Here is a 14,831-nt window from a genome sequence, read left to right on the forward strand (position 1 = left end):
GACTCCTGGCATCCCATATGGTCCCCCGAGCCTTCTAGGAGTGATTTCTGAGCGTAGAGCCAGGAGTAACCCCTGAGCACTGCCAGGTATGACACCCCCCCCCCAAAAAAAAAAGAATAGAGAAGAGATAATACAGTGGGGAGGGTGTTTGCCTTGTATGCAGCCAACTGAGGTTCGATCCCTGGCCTCACATTGGTTCCCCAGACCACCAGGAATGATCCCTGCTCCCAGAGCCAGGAGTAAACTATGAACAACCCTAGGCAGGAGAAAACAGGACAGCTTTATTGGGGTTGAGGAGGAGGCTTCCATGGGCTCCCCAGCTCTGGGGCTGTGGGGTCTCTGGGTGTTGCAGGGATGTAGGTCACTTTTTCCACTCCTTCTTCACGTAGTCCCAGCGGGAGGCCAGGCCTTGCACGGGGTTGCCCTTCATGTCCAGGACGCGCTGCAGCTGCTGGGCCTTCCATTCGTCTGTCAGGGTGATGGGCTTCTCTGGGAAGACTGCAGGGATGCAGTGGGAGACAAGTACTGAGCCAGGAGCTCAGAGCCCAGTTTAGAGCCCTCCAGAGCAAGCCCCTTCCACCCAGCCCACCCTCCATCAGACTCCCTGGACCTCTCGGTTCCAATCCCAGCTTTGCCTTCCATTCCCCTGGGAATGCGCTTCCTCTCTTTCTGAGCCCCCGTTTCTCATCTCTCTGCAGCGCAATGTGATAGGAGCACTGGTTTAGGGGTTAGTCGGGAGGGATTAGGGATTAGTTAGGGGAATTTGGGACCACACCTGGCTGTGCTGACTGGCTGTGCCCACAGCTGGCAGGGCTGGCTCCTGGCTGTGTGCTCATGAATCCAGGAACACTAGTGTTTTGTTTGTTTTTTTGTTTTGTGTGTGTGTGTGTGTGTGTGTGTGTGTGTGTGTGTGTGTGTAGTTTGTTTGTTTCAGTGGCGCTCAGGGGTTACTCCTGGCTCTGCACTTCGAAATTGCTCCTGGCAGGCTCAGGGGACCATATGGGATGCTGGGATTCGAACCACCATTCGTCCTGGATCAGTTGTGTGCAAGGCAAATGCCCTACCTCTGTGCTATCTCTCCAGACCCCAAGAGCACTAGTTTTTTTTTTTTTTTTTTTTTTTTTTTGGTTTTTTTTGGGCCACACCCGGTGACGCTCAGGGGTTACTCCTGGCTATGCACTCAGAAGTCGCTCCTGGCTTGGGGGACCATATGGGACACCGGGGGATCGAACCTCGGTCCGTCCTAGGCTAGCGCAGGTAAGGCAGGCACCTTACCTTTAGCGCCACCGCCCGGCCCCAAGAGCACTAGTTTTAAGTCTCCTGAATTTAATCTCAGCTCACACTTCCTCACTCTGTAACCTTGAACAAGTGACTCCATCCATCCATCCATCCAAGTCTCTGAGTCTTGTCTATGACAGACTCTCACAGCTTGGGTGGTGGAGAATGAATGAGTTACTATTTATAACAAGGAGCTCCTGAGACCTGGTGGCTACTGAGCTATGAGCTGAACCACTGACAACAGAGTCTGGGATAAGATCTCTTTACTTTTCTTTTTTATTCCTGAGGTGGTTGGAAGTAGTAATAGAGAAGTAGTCACTTAAAATTAGGGAAGTGAGGAACTGGAGTAATAGCACAGCAGGTAGGGCATTTGCCTTGCACACAGCCAACTGGGGCACCCCATATGGTCCCCCGTGCCTGTTAGGAATGATTTCTAATAGCACTGTTGGGTGTAATCCAAAAGCAAAGCTAAAAAAAAATCAGGAGGGGGGCCGGGCGGTGGCGCTGGAGGTAAGGTAAGCCTTACCTGCGCTAGCCTAGGAGACGGACCGCGGTTTGATCCCCCGGCGTCCCATATGGTCCCCCAAGCCAGGAGCGACTTCTGAGCGCATAGCCAGGAGTAACCCCTGAGCGTCACCGGGTGTGGCCCAAAAACCAAAAAAAAAAAAAAAAAAAAAAAATCAGGAGGGCCCGGAGAGATAGTACAGCGGCGTTTGCCTTGCAAGCAGCCGATCCAGGACCAAAGGTGGTTGGTTCAAATCCCGGTGTCCCATATGGTCCCCAATGCCTGCCAGGAGCTATTTCTGAGCAGACAGCCAGGAGTAACCTCTGAGCAATGCTGGGTGTTGCCCAAAAACCAAAAAAAAAAAAAAAAAAAAATCAGGAAAGTAGGGCTGGAGCAATAATATAATGGGTTGAGAACTCTTGCCTTGCATGCAGCCAACCCAGGTTTGATCCCCAGTACCCATATGGTCCCCTGAGCCCTCGAGAAGTGATCCTTGAGTGCAGAGCCAGGAATAAATTCTGAGAACTACCAGGTGAGACCCAAAAATAAAACAAAACAAAATCAGGGAAGCGTGAGATCAACGAGATAGTACAGCAGGTAAGGTGCCTGGCTGACCCAAGTTCAATACCCAGCACCCCCTATATTCCCTAAGCACCTCCAGGAGAGATTCCTAAGTGTAGAGCCAGGAGTAAGCCCTGAGTAGTGTAAGATCTGACTCAATGCCCTCCCCCACACACACCCAAAAATCAAAGAACCAGAGTAGAGAGTTTGTACAGGGTTAAAGTGCTCAATTTGCATATGACCAACCCTGATTTTATCCCTGGCATTACATATGGTTCTAACCTTCAGGAGTGACACCTGAGCACCATTGGGTATGACCAAAAAATACCCCCCCTCAAAAACTAGGGAAGGGCCTATAAAAGTAGCACTGGGACTTAGAGTACCTGCCTAGAAAGGTGTTGGTCCTGAGTTCAGGGCCAGAGAGATAGTATAATGGGTAGGGCATTTGCCTTGCATGCAGCCAACCAGAGTTTAATCCCTGACACCACATATGATTCCCCCAAGCACCACCAGGAGTAACTCCTGAGCACAACTGAGTGTGGCCCCAAAAAGAAAAGAATTGGTCTTGAGTTCAAATTCCTAGAGTCCCACATGTACTAAGCACAGTCCCTGGCAGCTCTGCTCTCTGCCATCTCCAATGAAACCAACAACTTCTGGCCACCACAATCAAGTCTGTATCAGCGCCACAACAAGGAGTGCTATCTGTGGTAAGCAACCCAAGATGTGCCCCAAGAATGCCACAGCCAGGAAGTGAAGATGTGAATTAGCTCCACAGCACAAGAGCAGAGCTGGGGAGTACCACGACCTGATGTGCGGCCTGGGTAGGCCCCGAGATGAGGTCATACATGAACTCCATAGTCAGGCATATGCCACACACACATTCACAGCAACAATGAAGGAAATAAGTAGAGCAGGTGAGGGGCTAAAAAAAATGTTTAGTTTAAATAAATAAGTAGGGCCGGAGAGATAGCATGGAGGTAAGGCGTTTGCCTTTCATGCAGAAGGTCATCATTCAAATCCCGGCGTCCCATATGGTCCCCCGTGCCTGCCAGGAGCAATTTCTGAGCATGGAGCCAGGAATAACCCCTGAGCACTGCCGGGTGTGACCCAGAAACCACAATAAATAAATAAATAAATAAATAAATAAATAAATAAATAAATAAATAAATAAATAAATATTGGGGGACAGGGCCAGAGAGATTGCATGGAGGCAAGGTGTTTGCCTTGCATGCAGAAGGTGGTGGTTTGAATCCCGGCATCCCATATGGTCCCTGGAGCATGCCGGGAGCGATTTCAGAGTGTAGAGCCAGGAGTAACCCCTGAGCAACTTCGAGTGTGATTCAAAAATAAACAAAAAAAATTGGGGGACAGCTGTGCTTATCCTAAAGACTAAAACTTTCATAGAGTCAGAGCACTAGTATTGCGGGTAGGTCATTTGCCTTGCATGCAACTGGCCTGGATTTGATCTCTGGCATCCCATGTGGCTCCTTGAGCCCACCAAGAGCAATCTCTAAGTGTAGAGGCAGGAGGAAGCCCTGAGCACTGCCAGGTGTGTCCCCAGAACAAAACAGAAAGGGAATCAGGGAATCAATGAGCTGGAGTTTTCACACCTTATCTTTTGGACAGTTTCTCCCCAGACTCAGAGCCCACCCCAAGGACTTTCTAGGGTTGTTTAAGTTTTGGTTTTCAGGTCACAACAGACATTTCTCAGGGCTCATGCCTGGCTCTATGTTCAGAAATGATCCCCGATAAGAGAAATCCAGATGAGGGTCTTCCATGCAAAAGACCAGAATCATTCCCCAGGTCCCTAAATAGTCTCCCAAACCCCACCTGAAGTGATCCCTGAGTACAGAGCTAGGAGTAAATCCTGAGCACTGCTTGGTATAGTTCCCCCCAACAGAAAAAAGACAAAGCCCAAACAAACTAAGTGACCCCTGGCAGTGCTCAGGCGTGTGGTGCCAAGTCAGGAGTAATCCCTGTTGCCCAAAAACAAGGTTGGTTACATGTAAGGCAAGTACCCAACCCACTGTACTATCACTTCCTGGTACTTTATTTGGGGGAGGGGGTTGTGTCACACTTGGCAGCGCTCAGGGGTTACTTCTGGTTCTGCATTCAGAAATAGCTCCTGGCAGGCTCGAGGGACCATATGGGATGCTGGGAATTGAATCAGGGTCCATCTGGGGTTGGCTGTGTGAAAGGCAAATGCCCTATCGCTGTGCCATCACTCCAGCTCCTCCTTGGTATTTTCTATTCCACTTTAATGGTTGGGAAGCAGACTTTGAACTAGAGTAGAAATTTCCCCCAAAATTAATGCAAGTTAGGAATCCTACCAGAATCTTTGAGAAAGACTAGGTGAGGCTAAAAAGAAGAGAGAAGTAGATGAGGCAGAGACTACCAACTCTTCCCCAGCACTTTTCCCTTCTTCCTCTCAGACCTTCACAAAGCCAGAGTTGGTTCTCAGACTCCCTGGAGGACTCTAAACATATATCTATACACCCCATTCATCAGTGTCTGCTCAGTACATCCAGAGTATGTCTGAGAATCTTTTTTTTTTTTTTTTACTTTAGTTTTTAGACCACACCTGTGTCAATGCTCTGGAGTTACACCTGGCTCAGCACTCAGAAATCACTCCTGGAAGGTCCAGGGGACCATATGGGGTGCGGAGGATCAACTGTTTGCAAGGCAAATGCCCTACCCACTGTGCTATTGTTTAGCCCCAGATCTGCATTTCTAACAAGTTCCCAAGTTAAACTGTTATCCAGACATCACACTATAAAAATTTCATTGGCCGGGGCCTGCGCGGTGACGCCAAAAGGTAAGGTGTCTGCCTTGTAAGCGCTAGCCTAGGACGAACTGAGGTTCCATCCCAGCATTCCATATGGTCCCTCAAGCCAGGAGCGACTTCTGAGCGCATAGCCAGGAGTAACCCCTGAGCGTCACTGGGTGTGGCCCAAAAAACAACAAAAAAAATCTTATTGGTAAGAATGAAAAGGTAGGGCTGGAGTCATAGCACAGTAGGTAGGGTGCTTGCCTTGCACACAGCCAACCCAGGTTCAATCCCTGGCATCCCATATGGTATCCTGAGCTCACCAAGAGTGATTCCTGAGTGCACAATCAGGAATAACCCCTGAACAGGTATGGCCCAAAAGCAAAATAAAAAACAATAAAATGGCAGCAGACTACATGTCCAAGCTTTCCTTGTGGTGCTACGTGGTTATGTGATGGCTTCTAGCTAATAGGATGTAAGAAGTGTAAGGTTATGGGCCAGAGCAATAGTGCAGAGGTAGGGCACTTGCCTTGCATGCAGCTGACCCAGTTAGTTCCATTCACAATGTCCCATATGATCCCCCAAGCCAGGAGCGATTTCTGAGCGCATAGCCAGGAATAATCCCTGAGCATCACTGGGTGTGACTTCAAAACCAAACAAACAAAAAAAAAAATCTGAGGTTTTTCTGAATCTTAAAGAGGAATGTGTCTCAGACCAGAGAGACAGCACAGCAGTCAACTTAGAGCAAACAGTGGTTCAATTCCCGGCATCCCGTATGGTCCTCAGAACCTGCCAGGGGTAATTTCTGAGCACAGAGCCAGGAGAAACTTCTGTGCACCACTGGGTGTGACTCAAAAACCATACCCTCCCAAAAAAAGGAGTGTATCTCCCCTTTCCCTCTTGACTAGAATTTATGTAGGTGTAATGGCAGGATCTGGAATATGGAGTCATCTTATATGCCAAGAAGAAAACTACAGGGGCCGGAGAGATAGCATGGAGGTAAGGTGTTTGCCTTGCATGCAGAAGGATGGTGGGTCAAATCCCAGCATCCCATATGGTCCACTGAGCCTGCCAGGAGCGATTTTTGAGTGTGGAGCCAGGAGTAATCCCTGAGTACTGCTGAGTGTGACCCAAAAACCAAAATAAATAAATAAATAAATAAAGAAGAAGAAGAAGAAGAAGAAGAAGAAGAAGAGGAGGAGGAGGAGGAGGAGGAGGAGGAAGTGAAGGAGGAAGAGGAGGAGGAGGAGGAGGAAGAAGAAGAAGAAGAAGAAGAAGAAGAAGAAGAAGAAAAAGAAGAAGAAGAAGAAGAAGAAGAAGAAGAAGAAGAAGAAGAAGAAGAAGAAGAAGAAGAAGAAGAAGAAGACTGCAGACCAAGGGAGGCAGGCAAGTCAGAAAAGGGTTACTAATGAAGGATCCCTGCATTCCTTGATACTTGATTGTGTCTCTGATATGTTTAGTGAAGGAGTAACTATTCTCTCTCTCTTTTTTTTTTTTTTTTTTGGTCTTTGATCAGGGGTCACCCCCAGCTCCATGCTCAGAAATCGCTTCCAGCAGGCTCAGGGATGCCGGGATTCGAACCACTGATCTTCCGCATGCAAGGCAAACACCCCACTTCCATACCATCTCTCCAGCCCCATTTTCTCTATATTGTTACATGATGTTTGGGACTCAATCTAAAGAAGTGGAATGTAAAGAGAGAAATTCATAATAAACAATAAAGTAATGAAACCATCCATGACATTGTAGTGGATACTTGCCTGTATCTCATTAATCTTCCCAAAGACCCTGAGATGTCCCTGTTGTATTAGTCTAATTTTTATTGTTCCTATTTTATTGATATTATTAGGGAGGGCTGGCCATACCCAGAAATGCTCCTGAGCTCTTCCTGGCTCTGTGCTCAGGCATTACACCCTTCAGTGCTTAGGAAATGATCTGTGGTGCTGGGGTCACAGCCAAGGTAGGCCACATGAAAGGGAAGAACTTGACCTCTCGTACTAGTTCTCTTGTTTGCTATTGTTCCCATTTTACAAAAGAGACTCACTGAGGCCCAGAAAGGTCGAGTCCCTGCATTCCCAAAGCGACATCTGCTCTCTGCCCATAACGCCACATCCCTCTGAGGACTTTACAAACTCCTGGGACAAGCGCTAGGGTAGTTCCCTTATGAAAGCATAGCTGTTGACCACGCCAGCCAAATCATGCATTGCCAATCACCATAGACACGCTGCCACCAAATCAATAGAGCTGTGAGTCCAGTGAAGAAGAAGAGCCCGCCCATCACTGTCTTCCACTCATTGGAGCGACGGTTCATCTCTGCGAAGGTCTCCTGGTACTGGAGTCTGTACACTGTGGAGGGGAGGGCAGAAGGAATGCCAGGTGCAGCCATTTCAAGGGTCCTGAGCCAACTCTTGGCTCCAGGGGCCCTTCTATCCCCTCCCAAGCTATCCACAGCAGTCTTCTTTCATCCACAAATTTTCTCTTCCCTCCCTCTGCTTCTTATCGCTCTCTGCTTCTCTCTCTCTCTGTCTCTCTCTGCCCCTTCCTTTTTTTTTCTTTTTGTTTTGCTTTTGGGTCACACCCAGCAGCACTCAAGGGTTACTCCTGGCTCTACACTCAGAAATCGTGATTTGGGGGGCAGAAGGGGTTAAAAAAAAGAAAGAAAGAAATCGCTCCTGGCAGGCTCAGGGGACCATTTGGAATGCAGTGATTTGAACCAGCGACCTTCTGCATGCAAGGCAAATGCCTTACCTTCATGCTGTCTCTCCGGCCCCTCTCTGCCTCTTCCTTCCTTCCTTCCTTCCTTCCTTCCTTCCTTCCTTCCTTCCTTCCTTCCTTCCTTCCTTCCTTCCTTCCTTCCTTCCTTCCTTCCTTCCTTCCTTCCTTCCTTCCTTTCTCTTTCACTTTCTCTCCCTTTGTTCCTTCCTTCCTTTCATCATTCCCACCTCCCTCCATCTCTCCCTCCCTCAGTCTTTCCTTCTCTCCTTCCCTCCCTTCCTGTTTTTGGGTCACCCCAGCAGTGCTCAGGGCCTACTTTTGGCTTGGCACTCACTCCTAGAAGGGCATGGGCAAACACCCAACCTGCTGCACTTTTGTTGCAGCCTGTATTTTCTTATTTCCTGTGGTACTTTCCTCCTCACCTACAAACTTCCAGGAACAAGGACTCTTCACTGCTCTCTATTCCCAGCAACCAGATCAGTGGTAAGATGTGGGTAAAACCTTAGTAAGCCAGGTGGGATTGTAGGCCCTATTCCAGGAATGGAATAAGCTGGAGTTTGAGGGAATTTGTTATAAGGGAGAATGTATGAAGACAAGCAGAGGCAGACAGAGGGATGGAATGAAATGCAATGAGATAGGTAGGCAGGGGTGCAGGGCCTGTTTGCAGAACATCAGGGAATGTGGAGTTTTGGAGGCCGAAGTTATAAATGCCAGGCCCATGTCTGTATTTGAAACCCTGCAAAGAGCTGCTTACCCTGCTCTGGGCCTTTAGATCTTCAGCCCCAGCCCCAATTTCTCAAGGAGGCCTGTGGAAACAGCCTCCTTTGTCAGGAATCCCTGCCCTCCGCTGAACCCCGTTCCACAGAAACCATCTCCCAAAGTGGTTCTTTCTTATTTGGGGGGGGGGGTGTCACGCCCAGGGGTTACTCCTGGCTCTGCGCTTTGCGCTCAGAAATTGCTTCTGGCAGGCACAGAGGACCATATAGGATGCCGGGATTCGAACCAGTGTTCATCCTGATTTGGCTGCATGTAAGGCAAATGCCTTACCACTGTGCTATCTCTCTGGCCCTGTATTGTGGTTCTGTCACAACCATGAGCGCCTCAGACTTCCCTGGTTCCATATCTCCTTGGCTCTAGGGCAAGCCTTGGTTTCCTCCTGCATGAAAAAGGGGAGTAGCTGTCTCAGATGGTTCACAGAAGATGAGTGAGTAGGTCTCTGAGAATGTGCTTATCAAATTCTCAGCACCTAATAAGCACTGAACCGTGTCTATTGTCACTTATTATTTCTTGGTATATGCTTCACTCTTCCTATTCTTTTGACAATGTCTCCAGCACCTCTCTCTGGGCCAGCAGCTCCATCTACTTGATTGTCAGGGCACTCCCTTTTCGACCACTGAGGCTAGAACTCCCACTCCTTGAGGTGAAAGGAACGGAGTGTTCTGTGCTATGAGAAAGTCCGCAGCCCAGGAGAACATGAACGCTAGGTGGGCACGCACTTTCGTTCTCAGAGTCTGTCACATGAAGGAAGGAACAGAGAGTGGCAGGGAGGAAAGAGGCAAGTTGCGTCCAGACAGACTCACTGACAAAGCTGACATAATCCACAGCATCTGGGTACAGGGGCCAGGCCCTGTAAAAGTGATAAACTTGGGACCGGAAAGATAGCATGCAGAAGGATGGTGGTTTGAATCCCAGCATCCCATATGATTCCCCGAGCCTTCTAGGAGTGATTTCTGAGCATAGAGCCAGAAGGAACCCCTGAGCGCTGCAGGGTGTGACCCAAAAACCAAAAAATAAGAAAAGAAAAGAAAAGTGACTGACTTGTGTAAGTGCGTGTGAATGTTTGTGTGTGTGCACGTGCGCACGCGCGCGTGTGTGTGTGGTGTGTGTGTGTGTGTATACTTTGAATGTTTCCATGTACATAATTCTCAGCACATTAAATAAATAAAAACTACTGGCAGAGTTCCTCAGTAAGAGGAACACAGAGCCACAGAGCCAGATCCAGAGGTCAACTGTTGGTATAGATTTGAGGCCAGGTTTTATTTTTAATTTTGTTTTTGGGCCACTTCCAACAGTGCTCAGAGATTTCTCTTGGCTCTGAACTCAGGAATCATTGCTGGTGGGTTCAGGAGACCATATGGGATACCTGGGACTGAACCGATTGACCTCATGCAAGGGAAGCATCCTCCTCGCTGTGCTATTGCTCCGGCCCTAGTCTTGACTCTCTGGCTATGTTGTCTTCACAAGTGTCTGCCCATCTCTGAGCTAATGAGAGTGCTTCCACAGGGCTGTGCTTACTGTCCATGGAATGTGCCTTCTATTGCAGGGCAGCTCGGCATGTCCAGGCAACTTTGGGGGACAAAGAAAGCATGGCGGCGCGTGTTTCCGAAAGGGGTAGGGAGAAGACCTAGCTGCTAGAGATATTGAGAGGACTAGCAAAGAAGACAGCAGTGTGAGTGTGTGAGGGCTCAAAGACCAACTTGACTTGCTCCCAGCTGCTTCCTGAGGTTGGCCTATCAGTGAGCACTCCATAAGGAGCTGCTAAATGTGAGTCAATGAATTCCCACTAGGAGTTCCCTGAGTGCTGGTAGTCAGCAGCTTCCCCCAGTTTCTCCCATCTATGGGATAAGAATGAGATTCCGTCCATTTTCCCCAGGGCACCCTTGGAGGTAGAATGGGGGTGGCACAGTTTTCCTGCTTCCCTCCCACCCGAGCCCCATCTCAGCTGCTTCTCTCTGCTCCGTCCCCTTGGGACGTCCCCCATGCTCTCCCACAAACTTTCTTTTGAGATTCTCTCACAGGTGAGGAGCCAGCAGTGTCCTCCTCACCACTCAAGGCCTTAGAAGGCCTAGAAGACCATCAGGATAGGTCCTCATAGCACCACACATCCTGTGTGACAAAGGTCTAAGCCTGGGTCAGTTTCCCCCATCCATCCAGGTGACTCACTTATGTGGCACATAATTGTATATACTGTGCGTCAGTCTGTACCCACAGGGTAGAGAGAGTAAAGGAGTGAATGAACAAGTGATAGTGAATGAATGAGTAAATCACTGAATGAAAAAGTGAAGGAGGGGCCAGAGCAATAGCACAGTGGCAGGGCGTTTGCCTTGAATGTGGCCAACTCGGGACAGACATGGGTTCAAATCCCAGCATCCCATATAGTCCCTGAGCCTGCCAAGGAGTGCTTTCTGAGCACAGAGCCAGGAGTAACCCCTGAGCACTACTGGGTGTGGCCCAAAAAAACAAAAACAAAAAAAGTGAAGGGGTATATAAATTATTGAAGGAGTGAGTGAACAGGTGAAGGAATAAAGAATGAAGGAAAATGAGTGAATGAATAAATGAAGTAGTAAATGAGCAAGTGAAGAATGAATGAGTGAGTGAACAAGTAAAGAAATGAATGAATTAGGGAAGGGGCAAATGAACTAGTGAAAGAGTGAATAAATATGTAATGGAGTAAATGGTGAAGGAAAAAATAAGTGAATGAAGGAGTGAAGAGTGAGTGAACAAAGACAACCTATCAATGCTTCTAGATCTGTGGGGATTTCTGATGGTCTTTGGAGTGGGGGTTCCACTCTCCCTGCCCATGCTCCCTGACAGACCCTTCTTTGCTGTCCCTCCTGACCCACTCTCCCCAGAAACCTACAGGCCACCTTCTCAGCGTGGCTCAGCTGGGTCCAGCTGCCCTTCTCTTTCTCCTTCAGGGCCTGCTGCTCCGCATTGAGCTCCGTGCAGAAGGGTTCGTTTGGCATGGGGTAGGAGCGCTGGGCATGGAAGTCGGTGTACGGGGGCATCTTCTCCTTGCTGTGGGCTGTGGACACAAAAGGACTGGATGTGAGGGTCTCCTGGGATAGCCCAGCTCTCCCCTGAGTGACTGAAAGTCTGGCTGCATTTACTGAGCACTAACAGGGTGCTGAGAGCTAGGTGGAGGCCTTCAGGCGAGCTGCCTCCTTCACCAGCCTGACCATGCAGGAACAAAACAATCTGTGAGCTTCACTTCACTGAAAAATGAAGTTGCCAGGCCATGGGCTAAATCCTACTCACAGAGCCAGGAGCAAGTCTCTGGCTTACTCCAACCCCTTCACCCCCAAGTCCCATAACACGTCCTGCCTCCAATCCCATACACTCTGGGAAGAACTGAGGTGAGGAAGGCATAGCAGGTGGGGGGACAGGTGGGCAAAGCCTTGGTGGTCAGAGGTAGATTTTGTTCCCCAAGCCAGAAAGCTCTTTCCAGGTGCTTTGTGTGGATGGTCAAAGGCACTTTGAACCCAGCTTTAGCCCCACCTCAGTTCCATCAAACCCCTTTACCTCACTAGGCCTCACTGTCCTCATCAGCAATGGAGGGGAGGAGAGAATAGACCTCACTCTCCTGTGGGAACCTTCATGATCGTTCATGACCCTCATAAATTGAGGTTGTCTCTGTGGCTTCTATTTTGGGATCTTCCTGAGTGCAAAGCCCTTGAGGGCACTGTATGGGTGCTCAGAGTACCCGGAAGTAAACACAGTTCTAGGAGGGTCTCAGGGAAGCTTCTACTCTTCTTTTTTTTTTTTTTTTTTCTGGTTTTTGGGTCTCACCCGGCAGCACTCAGGTACTACTCCTGGCTCAATGCTCAGAAATTGTTCCTGGCAGGCTTGGGGCACCATATGGGATGCCAGGATTTGAACCAATGACCTTCTGCATGAAATGCAAACGCCTTACCTTCATGCTATCTCTCCGGCCCTGCTCTTCTTGATTAACAGAAAAAAACCCAGAGTGGGGCACTGGATCTACCTTGGGCCACGATGAATATTTAAATTTTCTGGCCTCAGTCTGTTGTCTGAGAGTGGAAGTCAGAACCCAGCTGTGGCAAAGTTTGAAGTGTGCTCAACTCATCACCACCAGTGTTTATCAAAGCTTAGGAGTGTCAGAAGGCCCTTCACGGTCCCTGTGGGACTCTCCTGCTTCTGCCTTCTGCCTTGTACTGATGCCCGAGTCTGAGGAGCAACTGGCTCCACAGTTCTGTCCCAGGATTACAGAGGCCTGAGGGGCTGAGGAAGCAGTAACAGGGTGTGCACCCCACAACTTTTGTTTTGGTTTGGTTTTTAGAGCGTCACCCAGTAGTGCTTATACGCAGAACTTATTCCTGGTTCTGCACTCAGGAATCATTATTGGCAATTCTCAGAGGACCATATGGGTTGCTGGAGATTTAACCCTGGTCAGCCTCTTGCAAAGCTGCTACCCTCTGTGCTATTGCTCCAGCCCTTCCCTGCAGTTTGGTTCAGGAACAAGGAGTGGGACTGTGGGGGTTGGGGATGGGCACAGGGCAATATGGACAGAAAGGGGCAGCCTGCAGACAGAAGCCCTTCTTCAGCCCCCCTGAAGTTTGGCAGGAGAAGGGATTCTTTGGGTCTTACCTGCATTGGTGGCTCCTGGATTGTGCATACCTCGAATTCTGAGCCCTCGCAGAATCAAGCTCCAGGCAGCTCCAAGGAACATCTGGAGTGGATGGGGATGAGTCCTGCCCCCCTCCCACTGCCTTCTACTTTAGGGTCCAGCTAGAGACAGTCACTAAGATGTCTGATGGGCCCAGGGCCTCAAGGACACCCTGACACTCCTCATCCCTCTCTCTGTGTTTCAGGTCCTCCTTCCCAGGATCTCAGCTTGCCTCAGGGCAGGGGAGGCCATTCACCCTTCTAGCAAGGGTCAGAGCAGCTGAGACTCGCTTCTGGACCAGCCCCTCTGCCTTGGAAATGTGCCCTCTTGGGGTGGGAGTCCTCAGAGGGAGGGAGGGAGGGAGCGAGCCAGTTCTGGGATTTCTCTTGCGGGGCCATCTGCCAAGGGTTCTGACAGACCACACAGAGCACTCCCTGTGGGCCCCCCCTCCTCTTTACCCCCTAATGGACTGTCTACGTGCTTGCAGCCTGCTGCGCTGGACTGGAGGGGAAAGTTGGAACAGGCCAGCATCACCACCAGGGCCATGAGGAAAGGCTCAGGGCCAGGTTCCTCCTGCAGTGGGAAGGGGCTTTAAGGGAGGGTGAGAGGGGCCGAAGAGATAGCACAGCGGTCCAGCAGGGCCTTTGCCTTGCAAGGGGCCAACTCAGGACTGCCTATGGTGGGTGGTTCAAATCCCAGCATCCCATAAAGTCCCCTGTGCCTGCCAGGAGCAATTTCTGAGCTGAGCGTAGAGCCAGGAGTAACTCCTGAGGCCCAAAAACAAAAACAAAAAGGAGGGTGATTGGGGCAAGAGCAATAGTACAGCAAACAGGACACTTGCCTTGCACAAAGCAGACCTGGATTCGACCTTCAGCACCTTGTATGTTCCCCCTGAGCACTGCCAGGAATGATTCCTGAGTGCAGAGCCAGGAGTAACCCCAGCACTGCTGGATGTGACCTCAAAACCAAAAATGAAGGAGGGTGAAAGGAGGCAGAGAAATGCAGGCCCTGAACAGTAATGGTGGTGGTGGTGTGGGGGGAATCCTGCTTCTGAGAAAGCCTCAGCCCCCTCCCCCTGTCCACATCTGGGGTTACAATAAGTGGTCAGTGGGAGGGAGCTCACATCTGGGAAGAAAGGGACTTCCCCAAAAGGGACCCGTGGGTGAAAGCCCACCCTAGGGAGAGGTACAGGATAAGAGACAGCACCCCAGGAGTCCAAAAAACCCACTAACTTACCTTTCTGTCTATCCGGAGGTGGAGCAGGGTGCAGCTCAGCCCAGAGCTGGGGAGGCAGCCAAGCGACAACGGAGCAGCTTTGAGCTGGCTCTGAGGGGCCGGGTCGCTCCGCCTCCAGCCCCCACAGCCTCTCTCAGGCCGCCCCTGCGTGGGAACGTCCTGCCTCGCTGTCCCTGGAGCCGTGCCAGTGGGAAGTGGATCTGCAAAATGATTTCCAGGCTTCATTTCTCCCCCGCCCCTCTCCACATCCATAGGTTGAGCTGGAGACCCCAGAAAGGAGCCATGGGGCCCAGAGGACTGTGTGTTCCCCCTGGTTCAGCCCTCTGAGGTGGGCAGTCCCAGAAGCTGGTTTTTCCAGTCTC

The 14,831-nt window shown here is 50.0% G+C and overlaps 1 protein-coding gene across 1 annotated transcript; it reads right to left on the reverse strand.

Annotated features, from left to right (window-relative positions):
• Nucleotides 1-263: 263 nt before the first annotated feature.
• On the reverse strand, nt 264-14,545 carry LOC126017461 (cytochrome c oxidase subunit 4 isoform 2, mitochondrial). The gene is made up of 5 exons (XM_049779402.1): nt 14,470-14,545; nt 13,215-13,296; nt 11,467-11,631; nt 7,326-7,457; nt 264-498 (listed from the first exon to the last, which is right to left on the reverse strand). The coding sequence occupies exons 2-5, from the start codon at nt 13,294-13,296 to the stop codon at nt 362-364; spliced, it is 516 nt and encodes a 171-aa protein (XP_049635359.1). The 5' UTR covers nt 14,470-14,545; the 3' UTR covers nt 264-361.
• Nucleotides 14,546-14,831: the final 286 nt, after the last annotated feature.

The sequence above is a fragment of the Suncus etruscus genome, chromosome 9 (genome assembly GCF_024139225.1).
Source record: "Suncus etruscus isolate mSunEtr1 chromosome 9, mSunEtr1.pri.cur, whole genome shotgun sequence".
Classification (NCBI taxonomy): Eukaryota; Metazoa; Chordata; class Mammalia; order Eulipotyphla; family Soricidae; genus Suncus; species Suncus etruscus.